The sequence below is a fragment of the Heloderma suspectum genome, chromosome 10, assembly GCF_057233095.1.
Source record: "Heloderma suspectum isolate Gila_16-S chromosome 10, 16-S_ref, whole genome shotgun sequence".
Lineage (NCBI taxonomy): Eukaryota > Metazoa > Chordata > Lepidosauria > Squamata > Helodermatidae > Heloderma > Heloderma suspectum.
This window is the reverse complement of record NC_139467.1, coordinates 6832882-6852840: the sequence shown is the minus strand read 5'-3', so window position 1 is coordinate 6852840 and position 19959 is coordinate 6832882. Positions and strand designations below refer to the sequence as shown.

Below are 19959 nucleotides of genomic sequence, written 5' to 3'. Positions count from 1 at the left end.
GCAGGTTGGGCTAAAGGAAAACAGGAAGGGTCAGAAATGTAGAATTAAGCTGAGATGCTGGAAAGCCAAGTAGGGAGCAGGGGGAAAGGCTCAAAGGAAGCAGGACAAAGTAGGCAGTGATCTAAAAAGTGGAGACCTGCAGGAACAATGGATGTAAAAACGTACACCTGAGGGAAAGAGGAGCCAAACATACTTTTTTCCTAACAGGGCAAATATCAACTTCAGAGGTGGGGAATTACTTTCACTGGGAAAATGGAGCAGCGGAAAGGTTAACTCTGCCTTCCCTGGTGGCATGGTCCCAATCCATATCGCCCCCACCTCCGTGACTGTTTTATGTTTCTATTTTTACAAAAATATAAACAGACAGGAGATCTGATATTGAATCTCCGTTGTCATCTAGCTTGGTCCTACATGCATTTCCCAGTTTGGAAGGGAAAGCCAGAAAGAGGAAGCAGAATGCAAGCTGAAAACTCAACAGCTAAGAGATCTGGCAGAGGATACAGCTGCAGGCTCTTAAGGCAAGATCTTTTTTTCTTACACTTGAGGGCGGGGCTGCAGCAACCCAGGCTTCCAAGCCCTTCCTCTTTCCTAGGAGAACAAAAATGGCAGAGCAAAGAAGAAAGGGCTGCTTCTGTGTGCAAAACTGTGAGGATATTGAGGGAAAGTCAGTGCCTCTTTCATGAGTCACTAGCCTCTCGGCAACAAGCCCCTAAACAGGAATGCCACTCAGGCCAAGCTGCAAAGTGTGTTGTGCACCTCCCAGGAAGAACAACTCTTGCAGATGCTGTAGAACAGGGATGGAGGATGTGTGCCCCCCCAGCTGCTGTTGAACTGCAACTCCCATTATCCCTATGTTAGCTAGGGCTGATGGGAGTTGTAGTCCAACAATAGCTGGAAAACAGCACATTCCCCGCCACTGCTGTAGAACAATGAAAGCTTCATCCACATATGCACACCCTAATTATTCAGTCCCCACTTCTATTTTCCCCAGACTATTATTGTTGTTGTTGTTTAGATTTCTCAGTTGCCTTTCTCAAAAAAGAAGGTAACTTACAACAAAATTAAAACATACAAAATGTAAAACAGATAAAAACAATTATCCACTAAAATACTACCATCCCATAAAACATCAGGGACAACCATAAACCAACCAATGCACTGAGGAACCCATCATACGTCATCAAATGCCTGCAAATAGAGGAAAGTCTTTACCGAGACAGGGGGAGTGCGACCCTGTTGATTCTCCTGGACCTCTCAGCGGCTTTCGATACCATCGACCATGGTATCCTTCTGGATAGGTTGTCTGGGTTGGGAGTTGGGGGCACTGCACTACAGTGGTTCCGCTCCTACTTGGATGGCCGATTCCAGAAGGTGGTGCTGGGGGATTATTGCTCTGTGCCATGGCAATTGTGCCATGGGGTTCCACAGGGCTCTATCTTATCCCCCATGCTGTTCAACATCTACATGAAACCGCTGGGGGAAGTTATCCGGAGGTGTGGGCTGAGGTGCCATCAATATGCAGATGACACCCACCTCTACCTCTCTTTCTCATCAAACCCAGGTGAGGCAGTGGCTGTTCTGAATCAGTGCCTGGGCACAGTAATGGACTGGATGAGGGCCAATAAAATGAAACTCAATCCAGACAAGACGGAGGTACTGTTAGTGGGTGGTTCATCTGCCCGGCTAGGTGATATTCAACCTGTTCTGGAGGGGGTTGCACTCCCCCTAAAGGATCACGTTCGTAGTTTGGGGGTGCTCTTGGATCCAGAACTGTCACTTGAGGCACAAGTGAACTCAGTGGCACGGAGCACTTTTTATCAGCTTAGGCTGGTATACCAACTACGCCCTTATCTGGACAGAGATAGCCTAGCTATAGTTATCCATGCTCTGCTAACTTCTTGTCTGGATTACTGCAATGCGTTATACGTGGGGCTGCCTTTGAAAACGGTCCGGAAACTTCAGCTGGTCCAAAATAGGGCAGCAAGATTGTTAACAGGGACTGGCCTGCGAGCTCATATTACGCCAGTACTTTTTCAGCTGCACTGGCTGCCAGTCCATTTCCGGGCCCGATTCAAACTGCTGGTATTAACATTTAAAGCCCTTAACGGCTTGGGGCCAGGTTACCTGAAGGATCGCCTCCTCCCATACGTGTCTGCCTGGACCTTAAGATCATCGTCAGAGGCCCTTCTCCATGAGTCCCTGCCAAAGGAAGTAAGGCGGGTGGCTACTAGAAGGAGGGCTTTTTCTGCTGTGGCACCCCGGCTCTGGAATGAGCTCCCCTAGTGAGGTTTGCCTGGCACCTACATTGTATTCCTTTTGGTGCCAGGTGAAGACCTTTTTATTTTCCCAGGCATTTTAGCATTTTAGCTTTCTAAACTTTTAGCTTTGCTGTTTTAAATCTGTATTTTAAACTCCTGCACCGCTGCTAGGTTTTATTGTGGTTGTATTGTTATATTGTGGTTTTAATGTTCTATATATTTTAAATTGTTTTATTGTGCACTGTTTGGTTTTAATTTTTGTGAACCGCCCAGAGAGCTTCAGCTATTGGGCGGTATAGAAATGAAACAAACAAACAAACACCTGGTACCAAAAGGATGCCAATGTTTATTTATTTATTTCATTTTATTTATTTAAAATATTTCTTGGCCACCTTTCAGGGCAGAAGCCCTCCCAAGGTGGTGTACAGCAATAAAACACATAAAACCAGTACAATAATAAGAGCGATAAAAACAGCAATGAAAACAACAATAAAAACCAATAAAAGCAGCAACAAAAACCGCAACAACAGCAATCATATTAGGAGAAGGCCAAGGTAAAATAGTGTGTTTTCAAGGCCTTCTTAAAAGCCTGCAATAATGGAACATGGCAAACCCCCAATGGCAACTTATTTCAGAGGTATGAGCCACTGCAGAGAAGGCCCTCTTGTGTATGGTCATCCACCTAACTACTGTCACAGGTGGGAAAGTGAGAAGGGCCTCTCTTGCTGATCTTAAAGTGCAGGCAGGCTGATATGGGTGAAGGTGGTCCTTCAAGTAATTTTGCCCCAAACCATTTCAGGCTTTAAAGGTCAAAACCAGCACTTTAAACTGGGCTTGGAAACATACCAATAACCAGTGCAGCTGGTGTTGTATAGGCGTTATATGATCGAATCACTTTGGCCCCACCAACACTCGGGTGGCCACATTCTGCACCAGCTGAAGTTTCTGAACCATCTTTAAAGGTATCCCACATACAGCGCATTACAGTAGTCCAGCCTGGACATCACTGCTGCATGGATAACTGAGGCAAGGTCTGTCTTCTCCAGATAGGGCCGCAGCTGGCAGGGCAGCCAAAGCTGGTAAAATGCCCTCCTGGGCACTGCAGCCCCCTGAACTTCCCCAGTTAGTGCAGTATCCAGGAGGACTCCCAGACTATACACTTGGTCTTTTAGGGGGAGTGCGACCCCATCTAATGTCGGCACCAGGTGAGCCTCACTGGGGATAACATTCCACAATCGGGGGGCCACCATCAAAAAGTCCCTCTACTTTGTTACCATCCTTTGAAACTCCCTGAGACACAGGTACGTTTCTTTCTGAAAAGGATACTGGGGCTTAGGCGTGTCTGTAAGCCAAAGCTTAAGGCAGGGGTGGGCAGACTTTGGGCTTCTGGAATCTACTTCAGTTTTCACTAGAACCCCAAATCAGAGCCAGGGGTAAAATAGTAGGGATGGGGGTGGCAGTGGAGTCAATCATGTACTGCACCCCATAAAGCACACATTGTATATACAAATACACATTTATATCTGGGTTACTATAGATCGGAGGTTCTAACACAAAACTCCCAGTAGTGATGTACAGAAACCTGGTCAACAGCAACCAAATACTCATATTTCACAGATGAGGGACACTGAAGCTAAGAGATAAGCTATTAACACATGGCTAGCAGTGGTAGATAGATAGATAGATAGATAGATAGATAGATAGATAGATAGATAGATAGATTTACTTTCAGTTGTTTGAACTACAAACCTTTGTGCTCCCCCAAGCCTGCTGATACCTTCCCCTCGTACGTCAATGGTGCCATTTTGGCTATATAAGGATCAGCACTCAGATCATGAGTTCATTGTTTGTATATTAGACAAGTAGCATCTGGAACAAAACTTTGCAGTGTAGAGTGCTCCCTGCTCAGGCTTCCAGCCACTTCACTGTCCTTCCTCCTAGTTTTCCATTCCGCCTTCTCCCCAGTCAATTAAACTATGGAACTCACTATCACAAGGTGTAGCGATGGCCACCAGCTTGGATAACTTTAAAGGTGTATCAGACAAATTCACTAGTGTTGCAGTCATATGCATACATACTTGGGAGGAAGCCTCATTAAATATAATTGCACTTATAACTGAGTAAACATTCATAAGATTGGGCTACAAGTAAGCCTGGGCCAGTCACTATTTCTTAAACTAACCTATCTCACAGCGTTGTTGTGAAGATAACTTTGGAGGAAGATCAACATGTGCTGCCCTGTGGTCTTTGGAGGAAGGGTGGGATAAAAATGCGATCAATAAGCCACTTATCAGCTTTCCCAATATCACATGGCCATGAGCTCCACAGGTGAACACAGTAACTTTAAAAAAAAAGCATCTTTCTTTGTTTTGTTTTAAGCCTGATATTTCTTTGTTTAATTTGTCATGGCCTAAAACAAAATGTGGTTTGATTAACACACAGCCGCAACAGATGGTGCCCAAAATGCCGCCCCAGATGCCATCAGACACCAAATCTCCAGGAAGGAACGGTGTCATTACCTTATAGACTTCACCGTAGGTCCCTCCGCCAACTCGCTGCAGAAGTTCAAAGTCCTCTTGGGGGTTTCTGGTGGAAATATCTAGGGCTGCTCTTTCTTGGGCATCCATTGTTCAGCATTTCCCCCCCGCGTAAGGCGGAGGTTACAGAGTCTGTGCCTCTGTGCGCGTAGGCGTCAACAGCAATGTGGTCAGAGCACTGATAAATTTCTCAGGGTTCTGCTTCCTGATTTGAAGTATGATTGGTTGGTGTGAGCTCCTCTATGGCCTTTAGACAAGTGAGCGAGCCCTGAAACAGGGATATACAGATCACGTAGCTTTTTGCACCATCACTGCACTCCTTTTCCTTGAACCTTTTACGGGGCTGGAGGAGAGATAGTGGTAGAGATTTACATGTCTTTCAGGGGAAGCACAGGAAGTTGTCGTATACTAAGTCAAACCATTTCTCTATCCTGCCCAATATTGCCTGACTTGACTGGCAGCAGCTCTCCAGGGTTTCAGACAGAGACCTGCCACCTGGTCCTTTTAATTCAGGGGTGGGCAACATGCAGGCCACATATGTTTTTGCAGGGGACCTCCTCCCTTCACTGCTCCTGAATTTGCTGTTGTGGCGGCAGCAGCAAAAAACATGGCAATTTTGCAAGGAAACCAGCTGCGTGGGGAATGTGCACCTTGTTTGCCAGCAGAATCGCCACCTTGTTCCCTTGCAAAATCACCCCATGGTAACGATTTCAGTAGCAGGAGTGGGGTGTGGGCCCTGGTGGGTACTGAGGGGTGGGCAATGTGGCCCTCCACCCCCCAGACATTGCCCACCTATTTAAACTGGAGATGTCAGGGATTGGACCTTCTGAATGCAAAGCATGTGCTCTTCCCTGAGGGGGACGTAGCTCAGTGGACTACACTACTTATTACATTCCTGACACCACAAGGCACCATATTTTGGCAAATGCCAGGGTCTCAGCAGGGCCCACCACTGGGCTGCCACGGCCACTGTACCTGATGTGGCTCAGCTGGGTGGTGACAAGGACTTGGGGGTGGGGGGATGGCCAGGCCTGTGTGATGCACCTAAACCCACTGGCACTGCTGTTTGAATTACACTGACCCTGCTCCCAGTGTACATACATCAGGAGAGGGGATGCTGTAATTCAGATGGCAGTGCAGGAGAGTACAAGCACATGGGCCAGGTGCTCTGTGTCGTGTTGTTGCTGCCAGGCTGCAGTGGGGACTGGGGAGAGGACCAGCACAGTGGTGGTGCTGAGCAGAGGCCCTGGGCAGCGTGCCTACCCTGTATTCATTCGCACTGAAATCTGAATGATGTGAAGTACACATATTCAGGCCAACAGAATTCAGATGGCAGCACTGCCAAATACAAGACAGGCACGCAGGTTGAGAGCTCCGCTCAGCATGCACGTCACCACCACAAGCAATCTGCCCAACAAGTTAGGGGGCAGGCAAAACCTGGAGCTAGGCCTGAGTTATTAACCCTGAAGGTTTGAGGGCTAGTCTTATTAACAAAGGTACAGGCTGAGTGGATAGCAAGCAAGTGCACGGGCAAATGATCCCAGATGCAAGCAACATCAGTCTAGTTCAGCCTTCCCCTCCAGCTGTGTTTGATTGCAACTCCCAGCAAGCATGGCCCCTGGGAATGCTGGGAGTTGCAATCCAACGTGCTAGTGTAGTAGTACTGTGAGATCCTACAAAATGCTCCCCAGAATCCACTTCGCAATTTTGACTGCCCCAACAGCAGACCCTAAATAAATGCTTCCTTTCAGCCATTTTGGCACATGCTTCCCATCCCCATCCTTGATAAGCATCCCAGGTGCTGGTAGCCTACGAACCCAAGGGTGGTGCAGGGCAAGTCTTGGATCATCACAACGAGAACTGCATACACTTCCTGGATTTTACAGCACAGCCTACGGAGAACAGCAAACTGTCTGGGGCCAACTCTGATTGTGTACGAAATTATCTCCAGAACTATTCAGTTTGCCGTTATTGTACATAATTGCTGTTACCTTATTATTTTAATTGTATTCTTATTGTATGTATATGGCTGTATTTTTTGTTTCAAGCCGCTCTTGAAGGTGCTTTCAATTGGAGAGCTTCTCATGCTGTCAGTGCAGCATTGTGCAGATATTCTGCCCTCTTCTCCTTAACAGATTTTTTGTGGAAAGAAAAAATTCCGTGAATAAGACAGGATGGTTACACAATAAAAGCCTCCTTGGAAGTATCCTGAGTGTATCTATAGAAAAGCAGGATATAAATATTAGTTCAGAATGGTTTTGCTGTAGTGAAGGGATCAGAAACGGCCAAGGCAGAGGGAAAGAAGTGTATTGAGAGCCACTGGTCTTGCTGGTGGTACAATTTGAGATGAGAGCAGATCCTCACTCACAATGGCCCACTCCCAGTTGCCTGGGAGTGAGCCCATTGAACTCAGTAGCCTTATTTCTGAGTAGACACACGTAGGATCATGCTGTAAAACTTCACGTGCCAGCTACGTGAAGTCTACCAAAATCCATTCGCAGGGATGGTCATGCTTATATGGCCACGAGACAAAGGGCGCTACCATTGATGCTAAAAGGGTTTTAAAAAAAATCTTAAAAACTGCTTCAACAACACCATGCACTGGAGTAAAAACAATTTGGGTCGCTAGGATTTTTAGGGAGCAATCCTATGCAGGTTTAGATAGAAAAAAGTCCTATAAATTTCACCATTCTGCTGGGAGTTGTAGGACTTTTTTCTGTCTAAACCTGCATAGGACTGCGCGCTAATTATATTGTTGTTGTTGTTCAGTCGTGTCCAACTCTTCGTGACCCCATGGACCATAGCACGCCAGGCCTTCCTGTCCTGCGCTCTCTCCCGGAGCGTGCTCAAGTTCATATTCATTGCGTCGGTGATGCTATCTAGCCATCTCATCCTCTGCCGTCCCCTTCTCCTTTTGCCTTCAGTCTTTCCCAGCATCAGGGTCTTTTCCAGAGAGTTTTCTCTTCGCATTAGGTGGCCAAAATATTTGAGCTTCAGCTTCAGTATCTGTCCTTCCAATGAGCACTCAGGGTTGATTTCCTTTAGGATGGACTGATTTGACCTCCTTGCAGGCCAGGGGACTCGTAAGAGTCTTCTCCAGCACCACAGTTCGAAAGCATCGATTCTTCAGCATCAGCCTTCCTTATAGTCCAGCTCTCACAGCCATACATTACTACTGGGAAAACCATCGCTTTGGTTAGATGGACCTTTGACGGACCTTTGTCTCTGCTTCTTACTATGCTGTCTAGGTTTGCCATAGCTTTCTTCCCAAGGAGCAATACACAGAAGAACTATACAGGAAAGATCTTAATGTCCCTGATAGCCATGATAGTGCGGTCACTGAACTTGAGCCGGACATCCTAGAGAGTGAAGTCAAGTGGGCCTTAGGAAGCATTAGTAACAACAAAGCTAGCGGAGATGACAGTATTCCAGCTGAGCTATTTAAAATCCTAAAAGATGATGCTGTTAAAGTGCTGCATTCAATATGCCAACAAATTTGGAACACTCAACAATGGCCGCAAGACTGGAAAAGGTCAGTTTACATTCCAATTCCAAAGAAGGGCAATGCCAAAGAGTGTTCAAACTACCGCACAATTGCGCTCATTTCACACGCCAGCAAGGCTATGCTCAAAATCCTACAAGCTAGGCTTCACCAGTATGCGAACCGAGAACTACCAGAAGTACAAGCTGGGTTTCGAAGAGGCAGAGGAACTAGAGATCAAATCGCCAACATTCGCTGCATCATGGAGAAAGCAAGAGAATTCCAGAAAAACGTCTATTTCTGCTTCATTGACTACGCTAAAGCCTTTGATTGTGTGGATCACAACACACTGTGGCAAATTCTTAAAGTGATGGGAGTACCAGACCACCTTACCTGTCTCCTGAGAAACCTGTACGAGGGTCAAGAAGCAACAGTAAGAACCAGACATGGAACAACTGAGTGGTTCAAAATTGGGAAAGGAGTACAACAAGGCTGCATATTGTCGCCCTGCTTATTTAACTTATATGCAGAGTACATCATGAGAAATGCTGGGTGGGATGAATCAGAGGTCGGAATTAAGATTGCTGGGAGAATTATCAACAACCTCAGATACGCAGACGATGCCACCCTAATGGCAGAAAGCAAAGAGGATCTTAAGAGCCTCTTGTTGAGGGTGAAAGAGGAGAGTGCAAAAGCTGGTTTGAAACTTAACATTAAGATCATGGCATCTGGCCCCATCACTTCCTGGCATATAGAAGGGGAAGAAATGGAAGCAGTGACAGATGTTATTTTCTTGGGCTCCAAGATCACGGCAGACGGTGACTGTAGCCATGAAATTAAAAGACGCTTGCTCCTTGGGAGGAAAGCTATGGCTAATTATATACTTAGATCTAAAACAACCCCCGTAAGTTTCTAGCCCTCGTGGCAGCAAAGGTACAACGAAAGGCAGTCTTCCGCGCCCCTTCCGCCCAAGAGGCGGCGGGGCGAGGCAGAGGGAGGCCGACCATTCTCCGGCTTAGGAGGCGTGGCTTCTCGCGTGGGCGTGACCAGAACCTGGAGTATATGTGGCGCCCGCGTTTCTTCCGCGCGCTTGTTTTGAGCGCATGCGCACCTGCCCGCCGTCTCTATGGTGTGGTGAACATCTCTACGGTCCCGTCATGCCTCGGCGGAAGCGGAAATCGACGGCTGCCCTTCCGGAAGCGCCCTCCGCTCCGGCTTCTTCCGCTTCCTCCCCTGCAACCGCTGTCCTCCCTCCGCCGCTGCCTTCTCTTCCCCCGGTTCCGCGCGCCATGGCGCTCTTCGAGCAGATGCGGGCGAACGTGGGGAAGCTGTTGAAAGGCATCGACAGGTACTAGCCTGAGAGCTGACTGGCAGGGTAGCGGAGGGGTTGGGTCGGGGTTGCTGTGGTAACCGGCCCCCCCAACCTCATCCTTCGGGGGCGGGGCTGTGAAGGCGGGCCACGAAGTCACGCGGGTCCATGTTTTCCCAGGAGGACCTGTTTTTCTGTATTTCCGTTAGCGGCGCTCTGCACGTGCTCAGCGGCACTCTGTCCGCGCCATGGTTTTCTTATTTATCTTGTGTACAGCTCCTTTCAACCAGAGTTCGAGGTGGTTTCTTTAAAAACCTGCTTTCGAGCAGAAGGGTGGTGGTCAGAAGCCGGCGATTTATCTTAACCGATTTATACCAGGCCAGGCGATTTATCTTAACAGCTTAGCCCAGGCTTCCCTAACCTAGTGTCCTCCAGGTGATTTGGACTACAACTCCCAGCATTCCTGGCCATTGGCTCTGCTGTCTGGAGTTGGTGGGAGTTGAAGTCCAAAATATCTGGAGGGCACCAAGTTGGATAAGGCTGATCTAGCCCACTGTTGTCTGACTGGCAGTGGCTCTCCAGGTTTTGGGCAGAGAAAGGCCTTTCTGGTCACCCACTGTGCCACCCAATCCTTTGTTAGGTAGCTCTGTCACTAAGCGGTGACACCCTTCACCAACCTGGTGCCTTGCAGAGGTTTTAGACTGCAACTCCCAGAATTCTTGACCATTGGCTATTCTTGCTGGGGTTGGTGGGAGTTGATGTCAAAAAAAACAGGAGGGTACCAGGTTGGGGCACACTACCTTACTGAAATTCAGGGGTAGGCAACGCGGTGCCTGTGGTCATGAATGTGCCCCAAGCACTTTTTCTTTGGTACCGTCTACGTTGCCCTACCCCTCCCACTTAAAATAATAATAAAACAACAACGGCAGCACATTTTCTTACTGGCAGCTGTGAAATAGATTTTTGTTGGTGCTGAAAACTGTGGGTTCAAAGGAATTGTTTAGTGTGTTGGTTCAGACCCCATCTTTTGTCTTGTATTCAGTCTTTTAGGGAGGTTACTTGGCCTATGCCATGCCTTTCTTGGCAGCCATGCCTTTCATGGCAGCCATTTTATGGTGGTGCCCAGGGCAGTTTATCAAATTGTCAAATGTGCCCACAGTCCAACAAGGTTGCCTACTCCTGGAGTAACTGATAAGACTTTAATTTGCTTTTCCATAAAAATATTGTCCTGGAGTGGCTCATGGGACACAAGAAAAAGCACGCAATAAAAAGTTTAAAAACTTATGAGCATAATATTTCAGTATGCAAATTTCTTGACAAACAATTCAGTAAATATTAACAGCTTGGTAGCAATAAGCATAACATCAGTAATTCAACAGTGACCGTAATCTGACTGAAGTTAGTCATGCTTAAGTACCATGGAGTTGCTCTTAGCAAACTTAAGGCCTGCTTATTTCAGCGGAGCTTAAAAAGGTAACTATAGTCAAGCCAAGGCTGCTGTGTCTGCATTCTTAGGAACAGTAGCTAGCTTCTGTTACAAAAGAAAGGTGGTATTCAGCCTGAGGTGGCACAGTGTTTGAAATGAGAAGCTACCAGTGCTGGGGACAGAGAAGCAGATGCAATGTCAGTCTTCTCTGAGAGCATTGGAGTATGTAAACACGGGACGAGGAAGGAGAGCTACAGTGCAGGTAGTGGTGAATGCTTGGTGTGTTGAGGGGAGGAGTATTTGGGTGAAGGCAGAGGGGAAGAATGGAAATCAAGCCAGTACTAGTAGGTGGGGTGTTTCTCCTTTTGTCCTCTTTGTGTTACATTTTTATTCCTCCTTAACTCTAAGGGGCTCAAAGCAGCCCCTCCTCACGCGCACGCACATACACACACACACACACACACACTTTATCCTTACAACAACCTATGGGGGAGGTTAGGCTGAGAGAGAGAGAGTAGCTGACTCTGTAAATAGGGATTTAAACCTGGGTCTCCTAGTCCAAGTCCAGCACCTGAACCACTACCTTTCATTGGCTCCTGGTTTGGTACTTCTTCACAACTATTCCAACCCTTCCTGTATTTCAGGTATAACCCAGAGAACCTGGCCACACTGGAGCGCTATGTGGAGACTCAAGCCAAAGAGAATGCCTATGACTTGGAGGCCAACTTGGCTGTTCTCAAACTGTGAGTGACCGTTTGCCTACCCTTTGGGAGAATCTGGCATTGGAGTAGTCCCGAGAAGTTTGTGGGCAAAATATCAGTACTTCATGCCAGTTTTGCTACAGCAGATACAATATTGGGTTCAAATCTTGACTCGTTTGCTGAAGGGCTGTGGGACTACTTGACCTCAACTGCTCATCTGTAAAATGGTTATGTGAATGAAGTGCTTTACAAGCGTGGTGTGAAACTTCGGTGGTCGTTAAAGCGCTTGGTGCTAGAGAGCTCGTTAATTATACAGTCAGAGCACCAACCAGGCCTGTTGGGCTAAAGGTTTCCTAGGATTGTGCCCATCCTGTTTCTGCCTGTAGACACAAGATGCTCTTTTTCTTGTCCAGGTATCAGTTTAACCCTGCCTTCTTCCAGACCACGGTGACTGCCCAGATCCTCTTGAAAGCGCTGACCAACCTGCCTCACACAGACTTCACACTCTGCAAGTGCATGATTGACCAGGCTCATGTATCCTTGAACTAAGGGGAGAGGCAGTGCTACATTAGAGCAATGACTGATTCATAGTTGTATCGATTCTAGGGTCCTGCTTTACTTAGGGCCCAGTCAAACCAGATTTGAGGGTTGCCAAAATGAAGTGAAATCACAGATGCATCAAATTAAGTTTATTGATTACACACAAGTGATAAATGGATGCAGAAAGAATTGCAAAGATAGCTCACATTTCCCTTCAGCTAATCAAAGCTGGCCTCTGTCACAGCTGACTGCTCGGGTCCCCACAGCACACAGACATCACCCCACAGACCAACAAACTGGCTGGGCGCGTTTCCCCTTGGAGCAAGAACAAATTGGTTTACTCTTGGTATGAGCTTATATAGCTCCCTCCCACCTTCCAGAAGGTGCTCAAGGCATACAGGCTGGGAAATGAGTCGTTCCTTCCTAGGAGAAAGGGCCCCAACATTCCAACATGAGAGGGAAAGTTTCTCAGCTCTCCGGTGAGACAAGGTAAAAATTCCTTATCTTAGAGGGATGAGGTAACTTGGCAGAGCCCAAGCAGCTGCCAGGATATTTGCATGTGGAGCTGTAAATTGTCTTATGTGAGAGGCCTACTTGATTAACTACAAACTGCCCATTATACTAGGTTATACATGTCCTTCTACACAGCATATAGGACGCTGTGCAAGTTCATACCTGACTCCTTGCCGTTCTTCCAGTGTCAAACTCAGTACATTAGCTCAGTCAGTCCAGGGTTCCAGTTTCACTCAGCCATGAACTTTAGGTGGTTTTAGGCAAGCCTTGTCCCCATCTGCAGTATGGGGACAATATTGTTGTCCCTACCTTAATGGGGTTCCATTTATTTCAGTTGAGCTTGTGTACGTTCTGGTAGCCACATACTGGGTTGTTGCATTACTGAGAGAATGTATGTGAAGCACTATAGAAGCTTTAAGGCTACCGCTAACTCACCATCCTAGAACAGTAAAGCTTTAATTTGTTAGGCCCAAGAGCCATCTTTAACCCCCAGCTGCATAGATGTGTCTGCCAAGTAGGGTTAAGTCTCACTGTACCCAATAGGGGTTAAGTTTATTGTGATGAACACCTTATCTCCACAGCAGACAGCACGTGTAGTCGTGCTGGTCCATTAGAAAAACTCCAAAAGTAATAGTAGAATAATAGCTTTTATTAGAACTATCTATCAATGGCTACTAGTCTTGACAGCTATGTGCTACCTCTGGTACACCAGTTGCTGGGGAACATGGGTGGGAGGGTGCTGTTGCGCTCATGCCCTGCTTGTGGGTTCCCAGTTGACAGCTGGTTGGCCACTGTGTGAACAGAATGCTGGACTAGATGGACCCTTGGTTTGATCCAGCAGGGCTCTTCTTGTGTTATGTTCTAAAACATCACAAAGTAGTGAAAAAGCTTTCCTCAGAAATCTCCTCTTCTATCTGGATGTTAAACAACAACCAAAAAGGTATGTGGGGCCAGAGGACAAGGGAGATATTCTGAGTCTGCACTTTGTAAGATGGCATGGAGGAGGTGTCAGGAATTCAGTGTGCACAGAAAAGATCTTGGATTGTACCAATGGCTATTGGGAAAGGATCAGTGACTGCTCTGTCTTTGAAATATAAAAAGTAGCAGTTATTAGCATCTCTTCAGTGTGCCTAACTTGAGTTGAATTGGGGCTGTTGCCACTGAGCAAGGCCACAAAACAAAATACATGTGGTTCTAGATATATACGCATGTGTTTCTCTTCCCCACCCTTCCTTCTTAGTCTCTCTGTAATCTTAAACAAAATTGGTGCTGGTAGTGCGGTGCAGCCCACCTTAAGAGAGGGGTGGGGAGAATAAATTTGTGACTTATGCCCACCAGTAAAAAAGATGGATGCCTGCCATCTCTGAGGATGTGATGTTCCTACAGCAGCACTGAGGAAAGATGCTGTTAAGTCTACACTAGTGAGTGAGGATGTCTTTCCTGTTGCCACAGACAGACTCTCCTGGTTGTATAGTGCGGCGGTGGCATTTCTTAGCCTGCCCCATCCCGAAGGCTGGTGCAGAAAATCCCACACCTCTCCCCAGTTCCATTTGCCACTTTCCTTAATCCCATTCCTTCTAGCAAGAGGAGAGACCGATCCGTCAGATCTTATACCTGGGTGAGCTGCTGGAGACCTGCCACTTCCAGGCATTCTGGGTAAGCCAAACTCATCTGTTACCAACAGTACTTCATGTTTGCAAACGTTTTTGGTAGTCATTGCCCCCAACGGATGTCTGCCTGGTTCAGTCTTGGCTTTCCTTTCAACAGCAAGTTTAAAAATGCATCTTTGTTCAGTGGGCTTTTTAAAGTGCTGCATTAAAATATGTGTACTGATGCTGTAAAGCAGGGGTTCCCAATGTGGTGCCCATGGGCACCTGGGAAAAGTTATTTTTTCCCCATTTTTTAATATGCATACATGGATTTGTATAAAATGCATACCACTTTCTAGCAATTATACATAGGCTTCAACAAAAGCAGGCCAAATATCCCAAGAAGTATCCATTTGTCCATATGCCACCTGTTCAGATATTGAAAGCGTAGTAAGGTTCTCATCCCATTGCATTATAGGAGGTGAGTGTTTATTCTTCCAGTGTGGTAATATCAGTCCTTTAGCTGTCGAAAGGGTGCCCTGAATCCATTTACCCCGACAATTTGTTAATTTCCATGAAGCAGGTAAGTAACTAAAAAGACCATGTACATAAGTGAATATTGAAGACGGATCCAGTACAAAAGGTATCTGTATAATAACCTCTTCACCGCAAAGAAGCAACTACTGGACTTTGCCAAAACATGTTTAAAAGAAGCATTAGCTGTATTGCACTGCCAGCAATTAGCTGAATTAGACAATCCCTAATTAAAGAGATGTTGCAGTGTCCAGTAGAAATGAAACAAGCTTTTGCTGAAAAAGAGGCAGCCTAAGATATATAGACACAACAGGTAGATGCCAAAGCAGTGATCCACTGATTAGGCAGTTTGTGGTGGTGCCCACAGCTGTTTCTCACATTCCCAAATGTGCCCATGGGTCCAAAAAGTTTGGGGACCCCTGTTATAAAGTGTAAAGTCATGCACATTGGGGCAAAAAATCCCAGCTTCAAGTATAAACTGATCGAAACTGAGCTAGCAGTGACTGACCAAGAAAGAGATCTTGAGGTTGTGGTGGAGAGCTCAATGAAAATGTCAAACCAGTGTGTGGCTGCTGTGAAAAAGGCAAACTCCACGTTAGGCATAATTAGGAAAGGAACTGAAAATAAAACTACCAATATCATACTGCCCTTATACAAAATGATGGCGTGATCACACTTAGAATATTGTGCACCTAAAACAGAATATTGTACAGCTGGAAAAAGGGCAACTAAAATGATCAAGGGGCTGGAGCAACTCCTCTATGAGGAAAAATTACAACATCTGGAATTGTTTAGCTTAGAAAAAGGGTAAGTAAGGGGGGACATGAAAGAGGTGTACAAATTATGCATGGTGTGGAGAAAGCGAATAGGGAGACTCCCTCCCCCCCTATAATATTAGAACTCGGGGTCATCCCATGAAGGTGATTGGGGGGAGATTCAGGACAGATAAAAGGAAGGACTTCACACAGTGCATACTTAATCTGTGAAATTCACTTCCACAAGATATAGTGATGGCCACCAATTTGGATGGACAAATTCATGGAGGATAAGACTATCGATGGCTATTAGACCTGATGCCTATATGTTACCTCCAGTATCAGAGGCAGTATGCCTATGTACGCCATTTGCTGGAGAACATGGGTGGAAGGGTGCTGTTGCACTCATGCCCTGCTTGTGGGTTTCCCACCAACAGCTGGTTGCCCACTGTGTGAAAAGAATGCTGGACTAGATGGACCATTGCATGTCTCTCCTTAAGTTGCTATCCATCTTAAATTTTGATTGCTGATGTTTTAAAACTGTGTGTAGTGTATATGTGTTTTTTTTAGCATTTTAAAAAATTGTTTCCCTGAAACAGGAATAAAAATAAACGTTAGCTTCTTCTCCCGCCTTACTTATATTGTTTTTTTAAATTAGCAAGCATTGGATGAGAACATGGATCTCCTGGATGGGATCACTGGATTTGAGGATTCTGTTAGAAAATGTAAGTGTGCTTCTTGCTGCTACTGCACTCTTTTTCCTTCTGCCTCCAATAATGTTAATACTGATATACCTCCTCCTGTTGACTTTTTTTTTAAAAGCACCCCTCCTTGGTTCTAAGAAACACTGTACTTCAGATAAATGATGCCAGTCAAGAATGACTGATGGAAGTATGCTTGTCTTGCATAAAGTGTTGCCCTTATCATTCCCCCCCCCTGCCTTGACAAACTGGCCGGTCTTCCTCAAGTCAAAGAGCACTTCCTGCTGTGTGTTTCTGCCAGTGCAGGAGTTTGTGTACTCTTCTTGGTCTCCCTAGTAGCAGTAGCAGCAACATTTGTAAAATTGTGGTTTTATAAATGGCGTGTTCCATCCTGTAGCCCCTTCCCAGAGCCAGTCTTTCCCTCCTTAAGCAACAGATAAATTATCTGCTGGCTCTGATGTTAACCATGGTTAAAAATAACGAAGGTTTCCCATAACCCAGGATCTGAAACGTGTGGTTTCATAAGCCGGTTTAGAGTATGGCTCTGAGTCTGTTGCCTTGTCTCTTTGCAGTCATCTGTCATGTGGTGGGGATAACGTATCAACACATTGACCGCTGGCTTCTGGCAAAGATGTTGGGTGATCTCACAGGTGAGTGGCTATTTACACAGATGTATAGCCCCCCCCCCTCAAAAGGTCAGAAGTGCATAACAGTGTCTTACTATCCCTTTGTATGGAGCAGGTGTGGGGGTAATGGATGCCTAAACCAAATGATGTGTGTATGGTTGGTCTTGGTTTCCAGCTCCAGCTCTGAACTGGCTCTACGTTACTGAGCTTGGGAGTTGGCCTCCCTCCAGCAAGTGAGTGCTTGGTCATAATATAGGGACCCTCTGACTAGCTGTAGCCACCAGAGAGTTTCTTTTAATCCAAGATGAGTGGAGAATAATAATTTGGCTTCCCTAGAAATTCTACAGCTGGGCTATTTCCATCAGCTCTGTTGAAAGACCAGCTACATTTGGCTCCTTCTCTCTCTGCTCTGTTTCCATTTGAGCTCATCTATAAGAAGTGCAAGAGTGTGCTTGTTTCCCACTTTGCTTCCCATCCCTTTTTCCTTCGTAAAGTTTTTTAAATTGTAAGCCTGGGGGCAGGGACTAATATATAAGCCTCTCTAGGAGCCTTGTCTATTGGATAAAATTGCTTTAGATAAAATAAATAACTACACCTTCTTCCTAGCCCTTTGGCAGTTTGTTTTTGTAGCTACCAGGTGGATATGTGTGGGAGGCATGTTGGGTTTTGGGGGCAGATGAAAGAAAGAAATGGGTAGCTGGGAGGCCTTGTCTATTTTCTTCAGTGGTGAATGGGTGGGATTCTGCCATTTTAGGGGTAAAATCTTGGAAATTGCTTCCAGTCTTGCTAGATGATACATGAAAGGCCTTCTCAGTGGTGGTGCCCTGACTATGGAATGCTCTCCCCGAGGAGCCTTGCCTAGTGCCTACTCAGATTTCATTTCATTCATTCAGTTCATTTATTATATTTCTATACCACCCCATAGCCGAAGCTCTCTGGGTGGTTCACAAAAATGCCTGGCACCAAAATGACGCCTGGCACCAAAGACCTTCTTTGTTTCCCCAGATTGTTCAGAGCAGCCTGTTTTCACTGCTTACAGTTCAGAGCTGCTCATCAGAATTGTACTGCTTGTAGCATATTTTGTTAACTGTTCTTTTGGGGGGTTTGGTAAGGTTCCCTGGGAATTTTCTTGAAGGGAGAGGTAGACATTTTCATAATTACTTGACTCTCTGTCCTCTACCCAACCCCACCGCCACTCTATTGACCCTCCTCTTGTTCACTGCAGAAAACCAGCTGAAGTCCTGGATGAGCAAATACGGCTGGACGGAGCCGGAGCCTGGGACAATCTTCATCTGCAACCAGGAGGAGAGCATCAAGCCCAAAAACATTGTGGAGAAGATAGACTTTGACAGTGAGTTTCTGCTCTCCATTAACCCTCTCCCTATCCCAGCTGTTGTGTCAAAGTGGAAGGAGAAGGACCTCTTCTGAACCAGGGTTGTGTGTTCTCTGCAGTTAAAAATGAAACCTTTGCACCAAATAAATTTAAATGCTGTGAGCTGTCTATAAATTATGCAGATTGAGCAAATCTACATAATTTGTATTTTGCTAATTCTGTATTAGGGTACTGAAGTCCTGCTCCCAAGTGTTGAAGTTTGTACTCAGTAACCTACTTACGACACGTCAGCAGGCATTGCCCAGACATTCAAGCATATATTTACAGCCATAAGGGCTATTATTATTATATGTATGCATCGCTTCCCACTGCAAAAAGCAGTCTCAAAGCGACTTACACACAGTGCAGGAATCCATAATTAATATAAGGGGGGAATATAAACCATAATCAGGAAAAAGGGCTAGAAACCTTAAAAAAACAAACAAACCTGAGATTCTCAGGAAGCTCAGTTCTGCACCCACTACCATATTCTGCCTATCCATGAGAATTACAGTGGCACAGCCTTGATTTTACCCTGCACGTATCCTGCAAATTCCCGACCCTCCTCCCCTACAAGATTCCCTGAACTTAGGGAAGAATCATTGAAGTTCCTGACCCTATGCCTCCCTTGATTTACAGGACTGTATTGCCATAGTGCCACTATGCAGTTGAATGGGAGGCTGTCAGAGTTGGGTAGTTCCTTACTCTGGTGTAAGGTGTGTGTGTACACATGCATATGTGCATGGCATGCCTGCCACAGAAATACACTTGGCCTCCTCTCTTGACCATTCAGAATGGCTGTTATACCCTTGCTGGTGAAGGGAGACCTCAGCGTTAGAGTGCCTGCTTTGCCTGCAGGAGGCCCCAAGGTTAATCCCCGACAGGAGGGTCTTGAGTGGCAGAGCTAGGAAAGATCTCTGGCTTGGTCTCATTTGCCCTGGAGGCCACAATACTCGTCTAGGCGAGACACTGTTCTGGTTTAGCTGAAGGCAGCGTCTTATTCTGAATCTCTCTCCCTCTTTCTGCTTCCTTTCAGGTGTCTCCAGTATCATGGCTTCTTCACAGTGAGGAGGCCTTGACCGGCAGCTCTCCTGCAGCACCCTGCTGCATTAAATTTTAAAGCTTCCCATTTTAAGAGTGCAGCCAATAAATGACTCTTATCGGCCTATACCTCTGTGTCGCTGCAGCCTCACTCTTGCCCATGGGCAGCTCTGACAGAAGCAGAATGGCGCAATACAGGAAGGTTGAGGGGGAGCTGTGAAAGTATCGGCTGTGTGGGAAGAGCAGCAGGTCTTGGCCTGTGGTCCAGGACTAGACCATCCAGCAGGGGGGTGCTACTTAAGGTCTTGAGTCTGGGGCCTCAAAGTATCAAATGGCTGGAGAGCGGGGGAGACAAAGGTGAGATTAACTTCAGCTGCAGGAGCTTGATCCTCCCTTGTTCCATCCTCCCAAATGTATCTCTGAGGTTGGCAACTAGCTTTCTGGGCAGGGCTGCTTTCACAGAGTGGGCAGCGTTGGGCCAAGCCCCCCTGTGCCATGCTCCAGAAAGGCTGGCTGTTAAGCCTTATTGCCACAGATGCTTCTGTACATTTCCCTTGTTTTCCTTTTTGCTTGGGA

At 46.3% G+C, this 19959-nt stretch overlaps 2 protein-coding genes across 4 annotated transcripts in view; one reads left to right on the top strand and one right to left on the bottom strand.

Moving 5' to 3' along the window:
* Positions 1-5099, bottom strand: part of MAP4K1 (mitogen-activated protein kinase kinase kinase kinase 1) — a 50875-nt gene extending 45776 nt beyond the window's left edge. For 2 of the 3 annotated variants that reach the window (XM_084814880.1, XM_084814881.1), the window contains exon 1: positions 4778-5099. In XM_084814880.1, the coding sequence (XP_084671006.1) occupies positions 4778-4885 (108 nt within the window). In that variant the 5' untranslated portion in view covers positions 4886-5099. The remainder of the gene's footprint in view (positions 1-4777) is intronic. The other variant, XM_084814882.1, reaches the window with a different exon arrangement.
* Positions 5100-9506: 4407 nt separating this feature from the next.
* Positions 9507-19512, top strand: EIF3K (eukaryotic translation initiation factor 3 subunit K). The gene is made up of 8 exons (XM_084814875.1): positions 9507-9624; positions 11656-11754; positions 12126-12246; positions 14347-14421; positions 16302-16368; positions 16917-16994; positions 18196-18321; positions 19379-19512. Exons 1-8 carry the CDS (start codon positions 9566-9568, stop codon positions 19408-19410), a joined length of 657 nt encoding a protein of 218 aa, XP_084671001.1. The 5' UTR covers positions 9507-9565; the 3' UTR covers positions 19411-19512.
* The last annotated feature ends 447 nt before the right edge of the window (positions 19513-19959 follow it).